The sequence below is a fragment of the Pteropus medius genome, unplaced genomic scaffold (assembly GCF_902729225.1).
Source record: "Pteropus medius unplaced genomic scaffold, Ma_sr-lr_union100, whole genome shotgun sequence".
Lineage (NCBI taxonomy): Eukaryota > Metazoa > Chordata > Mammalia > Chiroptera > Pteropodidae > Pteropus > Pteropus medius.
The window spans coordinates 413,426-437,255 of record NW_024345872.1 but is presented as its reverse complement, the minus strand read 5'-3'; the positions used below and the strand labels follow the sequence as shown (position 1 = coordinate 437,255).

Here is a 23,830-nt window from a genome sequence, read left to right as displayed (position 1 = left end):
CTTAATTTTGCTTATATTGAGTTTAGAAATCTTAAGACTTTAGCAGAAGGTCATTGTTTTTGCCAGGTCTGTCTTATATTAAAATAATTAAATCTTTTCATAGTAAAGGCTGAATCTCAAACCTTAAAGTTTTTTGAACAAATAGTTTCAGAATAAGAACTCCAAATATAAATTATTTCAGTTTGGAAGTCTATAGCAACTTGTCATTTAACATTTATTTTATCAGTTAGATTTTCACATAATAAAGATTTGTGGTTTGTTCCTGTTATCAGAAAAAAACAAAACAAAACAAAAAAACCCCAGCTATTTCATCCTTACGGTGCTACCGTGTATAAAATTTAATACCCACTGCAGTGTAAACTAAGAGAAAATGTGTGCAAATACGTTATTTGTTTCCAATGCAGGTAGTCTTTCTCATCTAATTTGGGTCTATAAAAAGATAATAAGACAGACTATCTCAGTGTATCAAGTCTGAAACTGAATTTATAAAAAAGTTTACTGAAACTGTTGATTCGGTCTTGCTAATAGGAAGAAATGGTTCTTTCAGTTCAAAAATTGGCAGAATCAAGCTAATCCCTTAAAGTATTCTTGTGACTTGGCTGGTTGCAAGTTGGTGGTGATTACCCTTGATTTACAAGACAGAAACACTTTCATCTTTTCTAATCATATGTACGACTTTAGACTGCCTCTCTTACTCTGGCATTTGCCAGTTAAATTAGCATTATAAAAATGGTGGAAATAATATAATGTTGCTATGATAGAATTTCTGAGAACACCAGGTAGAGAAAATACTGAAAGATTGCTAATTCCTGATTCCCATTCTCAGATATTTGTGATCTTCTGTGCTAACCCATGCAGTCTGTTTAAGCAGTGTCTCTTACTTTTCTGAGCCCCATGGGATACAGGCCATATACAAAGGTTGGAGGGAAGAGTGTGGTATAAGGCTATAAAGGAGATTTAGTGTATTTTCCTTATCTGCAGTAAAGGACACGTGTGGGTTTGAAAGTGTAAAGTGCATCAGAACCTTACCTTCCTGCCACTTCATTTACTCCTTCCTATTTTTCTTTTCAGGGCTTCTTATCAATTTCAATTTCAAGTTATCTGGAAGAGTTAAGCCTCATTCATTCATTAATGATTCATTCATTCATTAAAAAGCCACAATAAGTAATACGAATTACTTAAAGAATCAGATGGTAAATGGATTTAGCAGAAATGTATAGATATAGAACACCTGAGTTTGATGAGGGCTGGCTAGACAATAGGAGAAAAATGAAGAAGATTGAGGGAGAGTCAGAAAGGGTATTGGAAGGCCTTCATGTAGATAAAATGGTAGGTTTTGCTATGAGCTTCTAATGGGAATAGTGTAGAAGCTTATAGATTGGGTCTAGTGATTCTGGCTGATCCAGCATTTCCAGTTTGTCCTGGTATCTTCTCAGCAAATCTCTCTCAGAGGAAGAGATTATGCTTACCTGTATAGTACTGTATAGTATTGTGTAGTATTATAAGATTTTCCTATTCTCTGGTATTTTAGAAACATATGGTTTGGCTATAATTTTTTTTTTCTCTGTACTGGGGGAAAACAATTAAATCAGTAGTAAGAAAATCTGGAGAACCTGACAGATTCTAACACTAGCCAGTTGGTGACTCTGCACTTAGTCTCCTTGGATTGCTTTTGTTTTTCACCTGCAAAATGAAGAGGAAGTAGATAATCTCTTTAAAGTTCTTTCAACTAATAACAGATACATTATTAAACTGCGTGCTAACGTTTTTGTTAGGGATTTGCTATGGACTGAATTGTGACCCCTCAAAATTCCTGTGTTGAAACACTAAACTCTAATGTGACTGTATTTGAAGATAGGGCCCATATTGAGGTATTTAAGGTTAAATAAGGTCGTAAGGGTGGGCCCTGATCTGATAATGTCCTATAAGAAGAGACACTAGAGAGCTCTTGGGCATGCTCACTTGCTCTCTTTCTGAATGCTCAGAGGAAAGGCCATGTGAGGACAAAGCAGCCATCTACAGGCCAGGAAGACAGCTCTCACTAGAAACAAGCCTGCTGGAACCTTGATCTTGGACTTTGCAGCCTGAAAACTGTGAGAAAATAAATTTCTGTTGTTTAAGCCACATAGTCTGTAGTATTTTGTTATGGCACCTCAAGAAGACTAATACAGAATTTAACCATACCGAGTACATTTTTACAAATTGAGTCTATATTTTATATGATTTGTAAATTAGATGTATAACTTCTTTGTGTTGGAATAGGAAGTGAAAGGTTTTAACCTGATGGTGGAAAGAAGACCCCACAATTTCTGTTTTTCTCTGAGCTCCTAGATCCTGGGAAATTATGGTATTGAGTTGGATGTTATGAGTAATTTAGTTGGATTATTTTTGAGACAAGTAGCAGAAGAACCTGAGCATAGTTGAGAAGCAATTATTATTTGAAGGCAGAAGAAAAGAACCAAGCTAGAGAGCTTCTCTCTTTAATGGTATCTACCTACAATATTAATAACCTTGTTGAATACCCCTGTTGGAGTAATCATATTGGTGGGGATTGATAGCATATAGTTAATGTTACCATCTGCAAACCTCATTCTGAAGAATCCAATGGGCAAATTGCTGGAGTGGTGGCTTGCAAATATCTAAGGCTGTCTTTTTTTTTAACCTCTGTTTTTGCCTTGGTATGGCAGGGGAGATAGGATTTATGTTAAATATAATTAAGTAAATACACCTGTTTCATAGTTGTATCCCACACACATATTTCTAACCTGTTCTGGTCTGCATCAATGGGATAGTCTCAAAGGGGAGCAGAGGAAGTGGCTTGCGACTTGGACTTGGGAATATCTTGCTCAGATTTACATTGCTTTTCTGTGCTGTTGCTGATTCCATGCAACTTTATTTCCCTGAGAGCTACTACTATTGACCTGATATTATTGGCTGCAGGCTGGCAGGGAGGATTCACTTAGAATAGGTGGTTACTTCCTGTTCTTGTCTACAGACTTGGAAAAATGGAGAGCGTTTACTTTTCTCCAAAGGTTTCTCAGAAAATAGTGGTACAAATGTTCTGAAGTAGGAAAATTCCTTAAAAAGCTATGTCTGCTCACCCTCAGATAAACATTTCCATTAATATTTCATTTCATTTTGAGCTCCTTTCTAGTTTGTAATATTTTTTTCAATGTATGTAGGTGGCCTTAAACCATATGGTAAAAGTATTTTCCAAAAATATTCAGTCTCTGTCTTACTATGAACTGTTTTCCTTATATCCTTGCCATTGAGCAACTCTTCTCAACAGGCTCAAATCCTTTTCTCCTTTGTTCTGTCTGTGGTTATGTTGGTGTTTTATGTCCTTTTGGGAACTCATACATGTTTAAATAATACATTTAAGAATGAAATCGCCTATTTCTTCCTTCTGTGTGTTAGGAAAAGAAAACCTTGGTTGCTATTTTTAGATAATATGTATTGAATGTCCCCATAGTCATTGCCCCATACAAAGTAGTTATCACACACAAGATGCAATCTCTTGTGGTCAGTTATGTTATTCTCTTTCTATATACTTTAAAATTCTTAACTTTACAAGTTCTTTTCTCCATTAAATGTCGCTTATAGGTGTTTTGTTTTTTTTTTTTAATTCCATATATGTATTCTTTATAAAAGACATTGGATGCACATTTGCAAATGAGATATTAGAGTCCCAGATTTTGAAGGAGTAGTTTTATTCTGTCTACTGAAAGTCTGATTTCTTCCATCTTTAGGCATCTGTCCTAAACACAGTGGGGTTGTCAAGTAGCAATTTCTCCCATCTTTGATACAGCTACTTCCCCACAATAGCAACCCCCAAATTGGATGTTGGTAGGGAACAAGGAGAATGCAGAAAATTCTGCATCTGCCTTACCTTTTATGAGGGCTCTTGAGAACACTTATTCAACAGTGCCTAAAATTCATAGACTGTTCAATCTAGAAGAGACCACAGTGCTGTGCACTTTTATATCTCCATGCTCTTACTTACTACGAAATGCCTTCACTCCCAGGCTGCCTGGCAAAATGCAGCTTATCCTCTAGCACCCTACTCCATTAATGTATTATGTAACCTTCATCAGTGTTAGCATAGCATTATAAGAAATTGTATATAATTTCTCCCATGATGTGTATGAATGTCCTCTAATGTATTTCATAATATAGTGTTTAATCTGTGTTCTTTTTCATTTACCCTACAAATTTTGAATCTTTGCTTTAATAGAGAGGATTATAGTAAGAATGATGTATATGTGTGTGTATATATACATAGAGGGAATGGAAGGCATTTTTAAAATGACTTTAATTTCTTGTGTTTTTGATAGGAAATGAATATACTCACACTTTTAGATTTCTCACTCAAGTCACTGAGAAAGAGAATATACCACTTAGCTCTGTGTTATTGAGAAACCATCATGGTATTTTGAAGACATGTTATATATGTTACAGTGTGATTCACTTTGTGCTGAGTCTGCCAAAGGACATGTCTTAGAGATATTTTATATAGACGTTGTTATGGGAAAGGATTGATATCCTACTGTTCATATAATGGTTGCTTACATTGACTCCACCAAATTAGGAAATGAAAAACGAAGAGGTGAAATTCATCTTTAAAGATAATGTGTGAATTTTAGGATATTAGTATTTGTATGGGTAATAGAAAAAGTGAGAAAGTAATTCCATCTAATTCTTGTCTTTCTGATCTACTATTAGCCAAGAGCAGTTAGAGAAAATTTCCAGCTGGAGCATTAGAATCTTTCTTCAAGTTCTAAGATATTTAGCACACATGATGTAGAAAACGGAAAACCTGGTATTTACATTTTGCTTTTTGCTTTAGTACCCTTCGTGTAGATCATTTAGCACTTGAATACTAACATTGACAACAACTTGGCCTTACACTTTAGTCATCTTTTTCAATGCTTCTGGGCATTTGGCTCTAGGAAGAAGGTAATTCTTAGTACTGTTCCCTGGTTTGTATATGTTGTTTATTTGGGAACCTGTCTGCCCCTGTGGCTACCTGTCAGAACTCAGCACAATTTAAATGTTTAAGGTGGGTGATTGAAGTGCTTGAACAGGATATCTTTTCACTCAATCCCTGATGACTGACTAGTGGGTACTTTAAAGAATAAATGTGTTCTCCAGCTCAACGGCACATTATAAGAAATATATGACATACAGTATGTCCCCCTAAGATTTAAATTTTTAAAAGCTGAAATGTTTCATATTATACCAGTAATACTCTGAATGAATACTCATATCAACACGAACCATCCCCAACTGTAGGGTGTTTATCTTTTGAAAAATGTCCTAAAATGTGTAAATTAATTTATTTCATAAAAACTGACATATAAAGTTGCTTCTAATGAAAATAATTGCTTTTAGTCATTGCTAATAATTGAGGCTGTTGGTAGTTTGCTTCAGAATGCAAGCATCAACTGTATTACATTTCATTTAAAACTACATTATTTTCTTGATGTCATTGTATTATAATTGATAGTTTGATAGTTGATGCTTGAGAGATTATATTTATTGGCAATAATTTTATCTAAAAGTTAAAATGAATTTTCTGGTTTCAGAGTATTACTTTGTTAATGTTTGCTGTTGTCCTTCACCTTTCAGAATGCTAAGCAGTTTTCTAGGCCAAGTTGAAGATGATCAAACTCGATAAAATTTTCTTCTATTCCAGTAGCTTAATTATGTCATTTTCGAAAAAGTTTATAGCACTTATTTCCTTTTTTCTTGTTGTAGTTGGCTGTGAGCATACCTGCCTTCTGTACCAGCTCCTAGAGAGCAACACCTATTTTTCAGGCAACTTTATATTTCCAGTAACACCTTTCATGGTACTTTGCCCCAATATATTTAATATTTATTGAAATTAGTGATTTCCCCCCTTGTTTTTCTGAATTAGACTTATGAATCAATTAGTAACTTGAGGCTTAAATGAGGAAGCAGGCAGTCAGCCATGATGGTTAAAACTCTGTAGTCAAGATTGCCCAGGTTTGAGTTCCTACTTCATTATGTATTAATTGTGGGACTGGCTCATCTGTAAAAAATAGGAATGTTAGTAATAACACCAGCCTCCTAGAGTTTGTTGATAAGGATTAACATAGATAATTTGTTTAAAACATTTATTATGCTGCCTAACATATAGGATATGCTCAGTACAATGTAGCTATAATTATTGCTAACTGCAGTCCCATTAGACTAGACCCAGCCCCTTGAGGGCCTGTCATTTGGTCTGTATATCTCAGGCACCAAACCTTGCATATAGTAAATCCTCAGTACATACTTGCTTGAGTTGAATTGATTGATTTACCCTATTTTTATCTTCCATTGCAGCCCACTGTTTGTAACATGGAAGATTGGTCGAGACAAAAGACTGCGTGGATGCATAGGTACTTTTTCTGCCATGAATTTGCATTCAGGACTCAGGGAGTACACACTTACCAGGTGAAGACCAATTTTTGTTGCCTCTGCTTCTACATTAAAAAAAAAAAAAAACTTATGAAACTTGAACCTCATTATTTAACTCCTTTTCCTTTACTGAATTATTAATATTCTTGACTCCTTTCATATCAGATTATTTGACTATTTGCCTTATCTTGATAAAATGATATTGATATATATTATCATAATATAAAATACTGTGATTACATGTATGTCTGCCACAGGTGTTTTAAAATGTTTTTCTTTACTTTCAATGGCCAGCTTATTTTGTATAACTTGAAAAATCAATGACCAAATGTCCATGGGTTACCAAAATATATTATTTCCATAATAATATTGTGTCTTCTTTGTTAGGCTTTCTAAAAATTGTTGATATCCATTTCATCTTGCACATTTGGTTACACTTTTATGTGCTTTTGAAATCGAAGGGAGAACCTAGGAAGAAAGTGATGCCACAGCCTGGCAACATAATCATGCACATTTACACTTTACCCAGAATTAGTTGTAGCTTACATATTTTTTTTTTTCATCTAACACAAGGACAAAGCAATGAATGCCTCATTATAGTTTTTAGGACTTTGTTCTTAATTTCTGAACTCAAAAAGCTATCTAGCATGCCATCTGATTTTTTTTTGGGGGGGGTTCAAATTTAGATTTCTAGTGAATTGTGTTCCAAAGTTATTTCAAAAGAAGAAAATTCCTTAAATAATAAGCTATTAGTAAAGGAATTTCCTGTTTTTGTTCATGTTTCAGGGTGATTATCTGATATAGTTTCTATAGTTGTAATGTGCACAGTGTCTGTCCAACAAATTGGTCTCTGCTGACTCCTGGTACTTGGGGCAGCTTGCTTAACCTCCAGTAGATAAAGTAGTAATTACAGTACATCTTTTGTTCTGTATATTTAATAGGGATATTAGGGAAATGAAGTAATAATCACTGCTTTGCTTCAGGATTAATGTTAGGAGAACGTTCATTATTTTACTATAGAATTGCATAAATGCAGTTCATAGCACCAATTAATAAAATGCTGGTAACTGAGTTTAGTATTCTTTCATTTGAAGATGTAGCTCCGCAGCTACAGGGTTTTCTTAACTTATAATGAAGCCTAGAAAGGAAAGCAAAGGCTTGGAGAGCCACATTCGTTCTTAGATTTTCACAGGAATTAGAAAATTGTTGTTTGGATTTGATTAAATAACATATAGGCAGTAAAGGGGTTGAAACACACATTCTGGGAATAACTACAACTTGCTAAAGATAGTGTAACTGCTAGTCCAGGCATATTCGTTTTTTGTTGTAGTTGTTGTTGTTGTTGTTGTTGTTGTTGTTGTTGTTTGTTTTTTCCTGACATGAAATACCATGGACACATTTTGGGACTTTAGCAAATTCTTCCAGTGACTACCTCTTTGGGACAGGTGCATATGAAATTATACTTTTAATAGCTAATCAAGGCAATTTATTATACATTTGCTAATATAAATTGTTATGAGGAACACTGGTTTCTTGGTACTGCCTGAAAAAAAAGGTTCTATGTCCAAATAAATTTTGGAAGCACTGGTTAAACAAATTTAAACAGCTCTGCTCACTGCAGGACTTCTCAGAACCTTTTATGTTAACAGTGTTGTATATCTCTAAGAGAGAGGGAGAATGTAGCATTTCTCAGACTTCAAATTTTTTGAGTGCAGAACCCGTTTGTCCTTCTACCCCAGTGTCTTATGCCTTTAGTGTTCCAAAGAACATATTTTCAGAAACATAAGTCTGTTCTAAAATTTCCATTTTTCTTTATAGTTGGGAAGTCTGAGTTGATAGTATAGAAACCCTTTGTACTTTCTAATGAAATTGTGGCAGGAATGCCGGTATCAAATATTACATACTTTAGAGCTTTAGTAGTAGTAACTGTAGTAGCAATTGGGTTAAGTTTAAAGAAAATATGAGTTTTTTGTCTACATTGATAAGAAGGGATGAAAATATCCAACTTTTTTGGACCTGTGGATCTGTCTCCTAAGGTAATTACCAGAAGGATTACAGTATATATTTCTGACATGAGTTATTTGAATAGTTGAGCTAGAAAATTTACCTACATTTGTATACATGGTTACTCTCATTATAGTCTATGGCTCTTCCTGTTCACTTCTCAACTTTTTTCTCATGTTTTTTATACAGCTTCCTGAAATCGTATGTATCACAGTAGAGAGATATGTGTATTTGTGTATATATATGTACACTTATATATACTGAGCCTTCTCATTTTTGTTTTGTTTAATTTCTTTAGCTTAACATGATAACATGGATGAAGTTATTTAGAAGACATGAACAAAAAATCCAAGTCTTAATGATACACAGTTGCTCTTTTTTCTGGATTCATTTTAGAATTAAAATCGTGGAGTTGTATTTTAAAGTTGCAATATAATGTCTTTCAGTCCAGCAGGGCACTTATAATTACTACATGTTGCTACTGCTCTTGTTGTTACTACTACTACTACTACTACTACTACTACTACTACTACTACTATTACTACTATTTACCATTTATTAAGAACGTTACTACATGTCAGACACTGCAGAGAAGCTTTATATGCATGGTCCTCACAACAGATCTTAGGCATTAATATCCACATTTTTCAAATGGAGAAGCAGATTTACAGAATTTAAGTAATTTACCCACTCACACATATAGTAAGTAATAGAACCAGGATTCAAACCAGGCTTCTGACTGCTAAGTCTAGGCCCTTAACTGCTACTTTTAAGATAAAACAATTAACAATTTCTGAAAGTTTATGTTTTGTGGGTTCATCATGAAAATAATGAACTTGAAAGCAGATTACTATAAATTGTATAAATTATGGATCAATAATTCTTTAAAGATTTGACTGTGGGTGGTGAACATACTATGCAATATACAGATGATGTATTATAGAATTTTACTCTTGAAACCTGCATAATTTTATTAACCATTGTCACCCCAATGAATTTAATTTTATGAAAATGAATGAATGAATGAATGAATGAATGAATAAAACATTCTCCTCAGGCTTTACATTTGGTAAAAAACAATTCTAGTTAGGAGTTAAGACTGAAATTCTGGAATTTTATTTTAAGTTCCAGAAAATCCATGGATGGGGTCATAAAAAGTATATAGCTCAGGGTTGCATAGACTAGTCAGAAGAAAATTGATTTGGATTAATATTGTAGAAAGGATAATGCTTATTACAAAAATATACTGTTGCATGACATGAAATTGTGTTCTTCGGCTACATGTAAATAATGGACTAGACTTCAAGAAGAGGACAGTTTTTCTTGACATAATTGGTGATTCTTGGAGTCTGGTCTTCCATTCTTAAAAACTCATAAATCACAAAATTTATAAATGGAATTAAATGAATTTAGGGGATTGAGAATAAAAAGGAAGAAGAATGCAAAACAAAAAATAAACAATGAAAGTAAAGACTCATCAGGTATAGGTGTCTTTAAAAAAAGGAATATCTGTTTTTCACATTTGATGTGCAGTCATCACCACCATTCATCTGTAGAACTTCTTCATCTTTCCCAACTGAAACTGTACATTAAACACTAACTCCCCATTTCCCTCTCCCCTAGTCATGGCAACCATCATTCTACTTTCTGTCTCTATGAATATGACTTTTCTAGGTGCCTCATATAAGTGGAAATATACAGTATTTGTCATTTTGGGGACTGGCTTATTTCATTTAGTATAATATCTTCAAAGTTCATCCATGTAGCATCTGTTAGAATTTCCTTCCCTTTTAAGGCTGAATAATATTCCATTGTATGTACTACTACAATTTGTTCATCCATTCATCCATTTGTGGACACCTGAGTGGCTTCTACCTTTTGGCTATTGCAAATAATGCTCCTATGAACATGGATATACAGATATCTGTTTGAGTACCTTTTTCTTTTGAATGCTAATCGTTTCATAGAAGACAATGATCTAGTTTGTTTGTGGTCTTAATCTCTAAAACCTAAATCTAAAAAAAATGACCAGGTACTTTTTAAATGAAATGCCTATCCTGGATTAAGTTTTTATTTATAAACATACTGTTTTAAAACTCAAATACCTGTCATAATCAACTTGTATGTTCTACTAGTTGAAATTTTGATTTTAGAATGAAATAAAATCTTATAAATAGACTGAGGATACCTTCCCAAATGTGAAAATGCATAATTTTTGTGTAGATAGCAGGAAAACTTTGTGAGAATTATAAGATGAAATTATTAAATAGACTCTGTTGTTTCCTTGTCTCAGAGACTCTGGGTAAAAGCAGGAAAGATTATAGCAAATAAGAAGCAGGATACAGAGCTCAGAATTATTGATAGAAGTTTATCCATGGCAACAGATTAAAGTCCACTAATAACTGTATTTATTAGTGGTCAGATCTTCAAAGTAGAAATATTCTTTGTCCCATTTGAAAAGTAATAATTTCTAATACTTATCAAACTGTTGCATTTATGGCTTTTACATGCCAGAAAGCAGAGATAAATTTATTTCTTCCCTTTTAGTACTTAGCTTATATACTTTTATAGATAAGAGAATTACAACTAATATAGATGAACACAAACATCTCAAAGAATTTCTAGCAAAGCGTAGGTCTATTTCTTTATGAAAATTCAAGTTGGTAGTAATTTTTTCTGGAATATATAAGTGATTAATGTATTCTTATTTCATAAGAGGAATGTCTCTCATCACGCTTAAGAGACTGTCTTTTCTTCTATTTATTTTGTTGTACTTAGACCTCTTTTCAACCAAATAATTATGCAGGTATTGGCAGTATTTGGAGCTTGATTTTGAACTGTGCTACTTTGTTGCATTGCTTAATTCTGAGAAATTAGTGATGGAAGTTTATTCCTTTCTAGAGAACACGGTGACCACATAAAAGGTGAAATGTTTTGTTTTGGAGTTTTGTGTGAGTGAGGAGCTGTGTGTGTGTGTGTGGCGGGGCGAGAGGGGGGTGGTTAGGGAGGAAGAAGGGAAGTAGAGAAAGATTGATTGTTTACATGTTACAAGTGTGAACTTACTATTAGGCTTTTTGATATATTAGAAATAGCTAACAGATCTACTTTATTACTTTCCAAGGTCTTGGCTAGATTGGGTACTTCTGGATGACTATAGATTTGTTGTAAACCAGGTTTGCTTTGATATTTCGGTGTTGTAATATGTCATTTTTATAAAGCATTATGAGTTTAAAATCATTGTAAACAGCATAATTTATGTCCTGCCCCCCATGGTGGACTATTTTGTGATCATTCTTACTCTTGATCATTTTATGTAAACTTGGCTCATTGTGAAACCCTCTTCCCCAATTTAATATTAGTTCTAACAGCACCACCCAGCTTGATTTTTCTTATGAAAAGAAAAGCTGTACATGAGTCACTCGTGAGTGTACGCTATTGTCATGGAAGTTCATTCTGGAGATGTTAAGGCCAGACTATTTTTGGCAAGTGTCTGTGGCAAGACTTCTGGCTAAACATGCGTTTTGGGGAAATAAATTAGATGTATGAAAAATGCTATGCAAAATTATTTAGCTTAATTTACAGTCTATATTTTGTTGCCTTTTAACAAAAGGAAGAATGGCCTGAGTCCTAAAGCTTATACCTAATTTGTTAGTTTCGGTGTATAAACTGTCAGATTTTATAAGCATTTAATTTAAGATATAGTTTGGAACATAGATTGTTATATACCCTTTACTCAAAATTATCCATAGGATAGGACGGTTCAATATAATCTGTGGAAATCTGGAATCTTCATTTTAGCTACTAGTTTAATACACCCTTCATGATCCTGTGGTTATACTAATGTGCAGAGACATGGCCAAAAAATGTCCAGCAGAATATGGAAGGAGAAACTAAAGAGCAAGAACCATTGCCAGTATAGGTAATAGGTCCTGTGTTGTAATTATCTGACTTCATATAGCACCTACTGCCACAGGAATCAAGTGTAGTGAGTATATCAGATTCTATCCAGTTCCTTGTCACATCTTTCATATCTTCAGAGTCTCCAATTGGAATCCCCGTCCTGCTTTGATTAAGAACCACAGGCGCAATGCCTTCTGGTAGAAAAGGAGAAAAAAAACATCTGTAAAAAGGTGAAGTTGTGAGAGAAGCTGAAAATGAGCTTTTGCAGTGTCAGAGTTCTTGGTTCTCGCTTCATGAGGAGAGGATAAACGACAAGAAATTGACTCTATTCTTACATCTGTCTAAACTTTACCCTTTGCTCCTAGGAGGCTGTAATTTCCTCCTTCAGTCATGTTTAAACAATTCATACTGCAAATTTTATCTAAATTTTGTCTTAGAAATTTAGAATATAGTAAAAGCGATAAGAAATTATAAGTAATAATAGTAAATAAATAAATAAAATAGATGAACAATTATGGTCCTAGATAGAAAGTAGATTTTGCCAAAGAAGCGGAGGAGGTGATGATACTGGATGGTCAAAATACTCTACACCTGTAACAGAAACAGAACTGTATTTAAAGCAGTTTATGAAATTATTCCATTTGGTTCATCCCTAGTTTACTTTGAGTAAAAATAAAACACTCAATACCACTTTTTTGGTTTGTTTTTATCCTACACGGACACAAAAATGTCAAAGTTACAGAAATGTGTATAATCGTTATCATTGAAGTGACCACATACAAGATATCGAGTATTTTGAGAGATTACTAACACATATTTTGCAGAGGAAAATGAACTTGCTAAGGAAAAAATGCAAACCTCAGAAATAGAGTACACTTTAAAAGATTATGTGTACACACACACACACACACACACACCACTTTACACACACAAGTTCACCAAAAAGTAGCTAGAACTAGTTGGATTATAGCCCTGATGCTTGACAAATGCTGAAAATTAAAAGTTAATAGTTTAGATTTTGCTTTTCCTCTTGTCCTATTAAAATGAATTCATATTTTGTTTCAGTGCAGTAAACTGATATCTACATCATTCCCTGCGAATCATTGCTTGAGATAGTCTTCACTTTTTTCAGATGAAAGACTGAAGTAGTAAAGATAAATTAAAATACAAATATTGTATGAAATCATTATTACATGTGGTCTAAAATCATACTGTAGGTGTGTAACAATATATTTACTTTTGTCTGAGCTTTTACAAAATTAAAAAAAAAAGTATGTCTAAATGTCTAAAGTATTTGAGTCATTAGAACCTGAATGAGTAGGAGAACAGATTTGTGTTTTAGTGTTCTGGAAGAATAAGATGCTTACACCAATATATACTCGAAGTGGTTATTCCTGTCTAGAATACCATACAAATAATATGCTCTTACCACTTCTACGGAACAATGTTGCTACTAATTTGAGTAATTTAACTTCATGTATCAATTTAATATTACATTTTTAGTTATTATTTTGTGAGCCTGAGAAAATACTTTTTAAAAGATTTCCTTAAGAGGCAAATGAACAGTCACCCTTCTAGGTGACCTTTGCCCTTCTCTCAAACTTTAAACTACATCAAATGTGAATATTCAAAATAGTAGTCCTTGGAAAAATTTCCTTTTCATTGTTGATAACAATTTAGTGTTCTTTAAAGGTTAAACACTTGTTAGCCCTTTATCTTTCATTATAAATATATTTATCTTACAAACCTATAGATTTTTTTAAATTCTCTCTCTTTTTAAATAAAGAGCAAACATTTAATATAAAAAGCTTATCCTAAAGAGCTACGTTATCTGAGCTGTTTCTTAACAAAAGAAATTGGAAGACTAATACAATATAACAATTACAATAGACATGGACATGTATTATCTGCAGAGAACGAGCAAAGGCTCTGTCACCCGGAGGCTTAATGTGGTCCTCAGATGGTATGATATCCCTGATGCACTAAAAATAGGCTCAAAATAAAATTTATCGATAAAAATTAAAACGAAATAGACGTGGACAATGGTAACTTTTTAAAAAGTTCATGTAGTTCCTAAGGATTTTCAAAGATGAAAATGGTATCTAATATATTCTATCGAGAATAAAGCTGTAATTATTGTTAATATCAATTGCGCATTTTCAATAGTTTAAAACTTAAAAATGATGGAAATACATTAGATTCATAAAATATAGATTTGCAGTTAGTCTCATATTCAGAAAATTTTTACAGTTTTACTTCAGCTCACAAAATTATCCTGTGAATAAACATCAAAACTTGGCTTCATCATTCAAATTAAATTATCATTTTACTGTCTAATAACATTTTAACCCTAATTTTTTAAATTTATACATTGAAATGCCAACCTTTGTGTACTTTTCATTGGTGAAAGAAGAGACTAGAAAAAGCTGTAAAATAAATTCTTCAGAAGCTTTAATTAAAGGGATTGCCAGAACTCAACTTCCAGCTTCTTTGAGGACTGCTTTATATGTTTCACAAAGTTGATTTAAAAGCTTCCAACTGTTGTTACTTCACTGAGGATGGGAGGATGGAGAATCTATTTTACACTCTTCTGGCTGCTATAAACCTAAGCCATTCTTAGATGACCTTCCGTTGCTCCTCTGCTAAAGGAGATTGATTTGCTTGCCTACAAATGTATGGAACTGTGTTGCATATGAAGAGTAGTAAATAAGCATACACTAATAGGTAGACTTACGCTGCTAATAAGGTCATGGGTTCAATCCCCATTTGGGCTAGTTTGCTTTTTTTTGCTCCATATCACAAGACTGCACCCTAGACTCTAAGCAGTTGATTATAAGGGGGCTCAGACAAGAGTGTGTGGATGATTCAGTACCATACCCAAAGCTGCAGCATCGATTCAGCATATGAAACATTCTACATTTGGAGGACCCAAAACTTAGCTATCTCATGAATAGTTAATAATTCTAATAATAATTGCTTTGAGTGCAAAAGAAAAATGAGAATATTTCAAAATGTTAATTTCTTTGCAAAAGCCCTCTGAAAAGAGCCACTGTGAGGGGAGGGAAGCTCTTTGGAGTGGCAGTAGAACTGAGAACACAGGTTGGATTTCAACAGGCCTGAAAATGCTATGCACAAAAGGGAGATGTCTAGTAGATCCCTTGCCTCAGAGGAGAAATTGTTTATTAGTTCCCTTTTCCTGAGTTTCTACCTCTCATAAAGAGTAATGGCTAGGAATGGGAGTCATCTCAGGTAATAGTGGAGTTCAACTGAAGCAACTCTTAAGTACTTCAGTGGTGAAAAGATGACTCTTAAGTTCACAGGTTTCTAAATACGTGCTATAAAATGTCATTGCTCTTTTTAAAAGTACACTTTTTTGAAGGCCGCATTTTAAAACTGTCATCAGTGATGTATTGAGATGCACCTGTGCCGCATGTATCAGCTCAGTAAGGTGTGTGTCTACTGTCTAAGCATATGTGCCCTCTCATGCTGTTGCACCTTCCTCTTTGTAGCTTTTGTTATTGCTCAGAGAATACTTAACCCCATTATCCAGGATGGGCATTCCCATTGGCATGATAAACTCCTCTCATTTATTGTTAATCCTTTTACCTGAGACAAGAAGCCCCATTCATGTCTACGCATCTTGCCTAGAGTAAAAAGCAAAGTCATTCCAAAACCTCTGTTTCACCCAAAGTAAAGTTAATATTCTACAATGCCATCATGCTCTGTTTGCTCCTGCCTCTCCACACCCTGCCCCAACACCTACTCCAAACCTCCTTAAGAAGCACAGAATGTGAGGCCCTAACCTCACACTCCAGCCATACACAGTTATTTACTACTTCCCAAATATAGTTTTTCATGTCTCTCTGGCTTTGAACAGTTTTTTCCCTGCCAACCACGCCTCTCTCCATTTCCACCCAATCAACTCCTACTGGTCCTTCAAGAATCAGCTTGCTCATTACTTCCTTATGACATTTCCTTGATGCTCCCCAACAAAAAAGGTCAGTCTCTGTGTTCTCAGAGCACTTTGTTCAGGCCTCTATTATAACACCTAACACACTGGATTGTAGTGATTAACTTTACATGTCTGTTTCTCCCTTTTGAAATTGCCCTCAGTGGTAGTTTACCAAGCCACATCAAAGCCAATAAACAGAAACCAGTCTTATCACTTTGTGGCAACTTTACTTGATCCTGACAATCATTTCTCCTCTCTTCTCTTTCTGTCTGCTTCTGTTAGCTTAGATTTGTCACCTTTTCTTGCTGCCCGTGTACTTGAGCCTTGTAGAAGTTGCCAATGCTGATTGGTAGTGAGAGGGATAGTTTAAGGCCAGTTGGAGTTAGACTGAGCCAGTGGGCAGAGATCCTTATCCAGAACATTTTATAAAGCAAATTAACATGAGGTTGATCTCTTGTTATCAAGGCTATATGTGATTAAAGAATCACAATATAAATTGATGTTTGCCATGGAACCTTAGAGCTGGAAGAGATCCTTAGAAATTCATCCAACATCTATCAAATATTTTAATCTCTTTTAAAATTTCCCAAGAAATAGTCATCTAACGTCTGTCTGAACATCTCCACTGACTACCAGTTAAGTAGCCATTTCATTTTCAAACACCTCAAAACCCAATACCACAACTCCAGTTACCACATAGCTTTAGTTGAAGTGCCAGAAGTAAAAGATTGCTAGTATTTAGCACTTTGTTCTTTATAGAAAGCCCCAGTAACCAGCAGTGGTTTTACTTACACTCTGAGTAATTTCTGAGTCTTTGGAAGTTTAGCAGTAGTAAGATACACAGCTTTATAACTGACTCCCATCCACCCCTCCATAACAATTTTAGCTGGCCCCTTGTTGAAACCTTTGAAGCTGCTGTGACATCTCTCACCGCCTACGTTATTCTTCTGGAATTGGCTGGACCAGAGAATCCATAGATTGATTCTGAGCTATAATCGGTACTAGATCTTTTAGTGCCCCTCAAAAATTTATTATACAGAGTTGGAACTGGAATTAGAACACAGGTCTTCTGCCATTGCCTAAGACTGTCACTACAATGTCCGCAATAGAAGGGATCCATAAATGCATGTAAATTTATTATGTTAAGAAGCACACAGTTTCAAGTCACCCTGTCATAATCATTTTTCAATATAAAGTCTCTCAAATTATCTGCCTTATGTCAAGTTTTGGGCATATTTCCATAAAATAAAGAATACCAAACTATAAGAATAATAGAATTTTGGTACTAGAAAAATCCCAAAGCAAAATGCAAACCATATATAGTTTATTCTTATCTTAGATTGCCCTCTTCCTCAAACATACCTCCAACAAACTACTAGTTGTATTTCCTAATCATAATAATAACTTCTTTTTTGTGTGTGTGTGTGTGCTGGACCTGTCCAAGTATTTTATATGTTACCTCATTTAATCTTTTCAACAACTATGTGAAGTTGAAGGTATTTCACTTATGTTACAATTAGAGAAAACCAGAGCTTAGAGAAGTTAAGTACCTTGCTGAATAACAGCTAATGCATGACGGCACTTGAATTTGAACCTGATTCTGTCTGATCCCAAAGTCTGTGTTCCCAACCACTGTACTGCTCTCCTCCAGTAGCATCACTCCCTCTTCTCCCTTGAAAGCTTCTTATAGCTAAATGTCCTACTGACTCAATTGGTAAACTCCGGTCGTAGCTCACAGGAAAACAACCAACTAGCTATTGAATAACTTTTCATTTGGGTACTCAGTATTCCAAAATCTCCCTCACCTCCCTGACCCCATTAATTTTAGTCTTACTCAACTTCTCCTGGATTCTCTTTGCTTTTAGAATCCTGTAACACAGTGTCTCCCTCATGCGCCCTTTTTCTTCACAAGTATTCTCTCAGTCTAGTTTGATGTTCTGAACTGCTATGGTCCCATTAGAATCAATCATTTTCTCAAGGACACTCACTCCCCAAACTTTGATTTTTTGTTTGTTTGTTTCAGTTCAACATTTGCATTTAATACCAGTAAGTTTACATGAAATGCTAGTTCAGTCTTCAGGTTTCTAGCTAGGCATAACCTTCTGAAAAGCACTGTAGTAGCCTCCAACCCACTCCCCCTCAACTGCGCTTTCGCTTTCTGTGGTTTCATCTTCTTGAGGTCAACCACAGCCTGAAAATATTAAATGGAAAATTCCAGAAATAAACAATTCATGAGTTTTAAATTGCGTGTTGTTCTGAGTAATGTGATGAAATCTTGTGTAGTCCCACTTTGTCCTGCCTGGGACATGAATCATGTCTTGTGCAGTATATTCACACTGTACACGCTCTCTACCCATTACTCATTTAGTAGACATCTAGGTAATTAGATTGACTGTTGCAGTATGGCAGTGCTTGTGTTCAGGTGACCCTTATTTTACTTAATAATGGCCCCAAAGCACAAGTATAGTGATGCTGGCAGTTCACATATGCCAAAGAGATGCCGTAAAGAGCTTCCTTTAAGTGAAAAGCTATGTACGGGAGAAAAAAAAGAAAAAAAAAACAACAAAAAACAGTATATATAGGATTCGGTACTATTCGTGGTTTCAGGTATCAACTGGGCACCTTGGAACATATCCTCCACAGATAAGGGGGAATATTGTAGGACTTTTGGGTGACTTTGGGAAGACTTCACCATAACGGCACTGTGAATAAAAGCTCTGCTCTTCTTTACAACTGATCAAAAGGAAGACATCACTTCGGGAGTAAGAAGTTAGTCCAATCCTTAGAAATTATAATTAAAGAAACATTCTGAATTTCTAGGTAATTTAGACCAAATTTATTGCCTTAGTTTACATTTTTACAATTTGAAGTTCCTTGGGGCAACTTATAAAACAAGGAATATCTGTTTAAATAGAAGACAAATATATCAATGACTGACATTTTTCTAATTGAAATTTTAAAAAGGAATTTCAGGAAGAAATTGTATGTATTTGAACATGGACAACATCCATTTTACCATACTTAGTTTTCTTACAATCAAAGGGTTTTTAAAAAAAATAATAAAATTGTCCGGATTGTTTCTCTCACTGCATCTGGGATTTGAGGATCTGAGTATTTGAAAAACAAGAGGGATTTTTTAATTTATTTTTAATTATATATAAGTTTTGTGGCTGTATTCTCTTTTTTAAAATTTTGAGGTAAAGAGTAAGGAACACTTTAGAACCAAGGGCGTTGTGAATATCTTCTGTTTTTGCTCTTGATACATTTTATAATGTTTCCTTATCGGAAACAAAGAATATATCATTGGAAGTCTGTTTCCAAGATAGCATTTAAAATTTGATAGGAAAATACCTTTCAAATGTTTTATTCATATACTGCCTGCGAATTATTATAAAATTAATAGCAGTGTTGGTTGGTACATTGTCCATGTCACATGTTTCTTAATAGGATTTCAAAACCAGCACAAAAAGTTCTCATTTCACATCACATATTCAAGTCCCACCTACCAAATTCATCATGGCAACCTGGCCTATTAATGATGCAGTGGAAGAGAAACCAGCACATGGCTGGATGGATGCTAGACCAGAAATTAGTAACATTTTTAGTCTTTGAGATGATAGTGAGGCTAAGCAGTGTGCTTAATGTCATTTGTAAGCTTATGTCATAGGCCAAAGAGGTAGGAAGAGAGGGTGATGGGGCCTGGTAAAGCAGGAATTCTGCCAAATAGTAGAATGTTGGAGTTGATTGTTGTTATTCTGTCTCTTGCCTGAGGTATATCCCATTTTAAGTTCAAGACTAAGGAAACCTTCCAGAAAGAAAGTTGAAAAATTTCAAAGCAAATCAGTAAATGCCGGTGGTTCTATAGTTTCACATTACAGATTTCTTCTTCTGTTTCCCAAAGGATTCACCCAGGAATTCCCCCATTCCCCCAGAATTACTGCTGCTGCTTTTTTTTGTGTTCATTACACACTGCTGGTACCTGTGACAGCATTTGCTTTATCTTGCCTTGCAGTGTACTCCATTTCTTACAAGACTGTCTTTTCTACTTAGATTGGTAGTCCCTTGAGGGCCTGGGCTAAATTTTTCTCATCTTTGCATCCCTTAAGTAGCCGTGGTGGATTAGGCATAGATCAAAATAAATGTTTGAATTAGTGAATTCCCTTAGTATGTTGAAGTATTTGTTTACTAGGTGGATAAGGCAATTAAAGAATGTATTAGAAGCCACAGCCTGTGCAAGGGAAGTGAGCAATGAAGATTAAAGCATCTCTGAAAGTGTAAATCATAGGAAAATAAAATTAATTTTCAAAAGCAATCTACATTCATTTTTAGGAATCTAGACATAATCTAAAGTGAGATATATCTGTATTTTGTTTCCTATTTATAATTTTAGATTGAGGAACTTTTTACTCATTATTTGCTTCATAACTGCATCAGTCGTCATTTAATAAAGGATGAGAACACTTAATTCTTATGGGAGGTTTAGGTAGGCAAAATATTTAGATATTCTAGTCACAGCTGTTAAGTTTTATTCTTGTGAAAATGAAACAGAAGTTTAAAATATGCTCCAACGGAAAAACCAATATTTATTAATTCCAAGTGAAATGAATGAGAAACAGAATAGCCTGCAGAAAAGAAACGAGGATGATATTTAATGTCCTATATACTGCCTGTAGCACAATTATGGCTTACAGGCATTTTGTGCCACAAAGGTGCTTATTATAATTGTTTCATGAAAGACATTTTATTCACAGTGGCACTAGTATCCATGTATTTTTTTTTTTTAATTCTCATAAGAGAGAGATGGCCATTTCTGGGAAGTTTTGTAGTTCCTAGTCTTAAAAACATTGGGTGAGTGGGTGATGGTTTGATCACAGAAATGATCTTTCTGTGATGGCCAAACACCTTGGGTGGGGGGCAGAGTTTCAGGTTAGCAAGCCCAGGTCATGTCTTCATATTATGCCATTTATTAATATCTAGTTAATTGTACTTGATTCTGTTAATAGATGAAACCATGTAGAGAGGCTGCGTTGACATAGAAATAAAACTTGAACAAACAAAAGAATACCCCCTTTTCCCAAGGAAGATTTGGGCTAGGGATTGTGAAAACATATTGATCATTATATTTAGCAAGTTCAAAAAAGACCTTTTGAGAGATGTGGCCTCTAAGGGTTCCTGTCTGTGATAATCAATGGTAGGAATGTTTGCTCCAGAATGGATCCCACCCTGTTCTGAGCCTGATTTTCCTTGTCATTCCCTCTGCAACAATTACTACACAGTAATTGTCCACATACTGAAAAATCGGTGTGGGGATTAAGTAGAATGCTCAATATAAGTTCAGTTGCAGTGGAAAGAAAAGAAGACCTTTTGACATGCATTTGATAGGAATTTGTTAATTTCGACAAAACATCTGGTGTAAAAAAGTTGTAAACGCAGTACATTTGAAGGGGTTACAGGAGAAGGGATTTACTGTGCTTAACAATTGCCAGTAGTCAGACCACTTCCAAGTTGTGATTTTGTCAGACTCCAAAATTAAGTGGGCTCAAATCTACTCAGCCCTTTCTTGGGAGAAGATCCAAATCCAGCTGCAACATGGAGCAGTTACTCATTGAGAAACACGGTTCTACCCAGTGTCTCCTAGCTAGTTTTCACTAATATGCTTAATATTGCCCTTTTTATATTCTGGGTTAAAAAAAAAAAAAAAAGACTGCCTTTGTGATTTATTGGTTGAACTTGTACAGCTGAATCTACTATAAACGGTCTGTCTTTATTGGCATTATTTTACTACAGATTTCAATGTTCTTGGTCTTTTATTAATTTTCTTAATAAGATAATTCAAACTTACAATAGTCACTATAGTTTCAAAGCTTGATTGAAAGGTGCATTCAGTATTTTCTCTAAATAAGCAGCAATTATAAAAACACAGCTATCGTTAAAGATAGCATTTATTATAAACTCTGACAGTCTTGCTTCTTAATTATATCAGGCTGAAAGGTTTATTTAGTTAAGTTCCACATTTATTGAACTCTTAACTCTGAGCAAGGTACTGTTCTAGGTACTACGGAGCTACAAAGATGGACGGTATATGATATCTACCCTCACCAAGCTTGTAGTCTTCTAAGAGAGATCAACATGTACACAAAAGAAGTATGAGGAAGAATGTAATAAGTTCTATGTTAGATGTATAAATAACACTACTGGAAGTAAGATAAATTAGCTGTGGTTGGATAGACTGGGAAAGATTTTACAGAAGAACTGACATTTCAGCTGAACCTCTGTGGACATTTAAAACTCGGTTTCAACATTCAAAAGTGAGGATGTGGGGAAGGTATGCATTATGTGTCCAAAAACTTCCTGAGCCAAATGCAAGGAAACAGAATAGTGTCTGTTGTTTAGGGGAGAGCTGTAAGTAACCCTGTGTGTGACTTGAGCTCTAGTGAGGACAGATAGACTGGGGTGGGAATTTTTTTAAGGCATTGAATTGCTATTGAAAGATTTTAAGCAAAATAAAAAGGTCATCAGGGATTACTCTGGCTGCTTGTATATAGGATGGAATAGGAAGGATAGAGATGAGAGACAGACCACTTAGGCTAATTTTAAATATTCCAAATTAGAGATGCTACAGGCCTGGATTAGATTAGTAGCAAGAAGAATAAAGAGATATATAACAGAGACATGATAGTAATAACAAGATGAGACTCTATGTGGGGAGTAAGGTAAAGGGAAGAGTTGAAGATGACTCCAAAGGTTCCTTCTTACATGATGGGGAGATGACACAATTAAAAGTGATAAGCAACACAGGAAGAGGTATACTTTTGACACATTGCTTGTAAGAGTCATTTTTTTAATATTAAAGTAATTTTGACTTTAATATGAGTGTATCTTTTTTTCTGAATTTGAATTTTGGAGATCTTTTTAAATTAAGAATTGTTTGAGGACATTGTAGTGAGAGTGGAGTATACTATCTAATATATTGTTATATTAGTATTATTTAATATGTTATATAAAAAGAAAATCGAGGAACAAGACCTTTGATATCATTATTTTCTTTTAGCCCATGCCACAAAGCAAAGCTTAGAAAATAAAAGATAATTTTTATAGGCCGCCACTTACTTGAAGAAACATTGATGTTGTAACATTTGTTAAAGTACAGCCGAACCCTCAAAATTCCTCTTTCTAACCAAATATACATTTTGTGGATGAGACGTCTATAAAGAAATAAATGTTTATAAACACTGGGCAGTTGTTATGGAATTTAAATATCTGTACTTATTACCTAAGAATGTCTGGGTTTCGCGACTGAATTAAGATAGATTCCAGGCTTCTTTAAAGGTAAACAGCATATGCGTTGATTTATCTAGGACAATGGAAACATGACTGAATTTTGTATTATGATAAAAGTCAACATCTTCTCTTCCATCTATTTAGCAATACTTTTGGGTAATTTTTTTCTCCTTTGGGGAACTTCCCAGATGTTTTGTGAATATGATTCCAATTTACAAGAGTTGTTTTTATATTGTAGCTGAGTAATATCCCAACTCCGAAACCCTTAGA

At 34.5% G+C, this 23,830-nt stretch overlaps 1 protein-coding gene across 1 annotated transcript in view; it reads left to right on the top strand.

Annotated features, from left to right (window-relative positions):
- Nucleotides 1–23,830, top strand: part of AMMECR1 (AMMECR nuclear protein 1) — a 101,541-nt gene that overhangs the window by 41,496 nt on the left and 36,215 nt on the right. Inside the window, exon 2 of the mRNA XM_039874737.1 lies at nt 6,349–6,459. Within this exon, the coding sequence (XP_039730671.1) occupies nt 6,349–6,459 (111 nt within the window). The remainder of the gene's footprint in view (nt 1–6,348; nt 6,460–23,830) is intronic.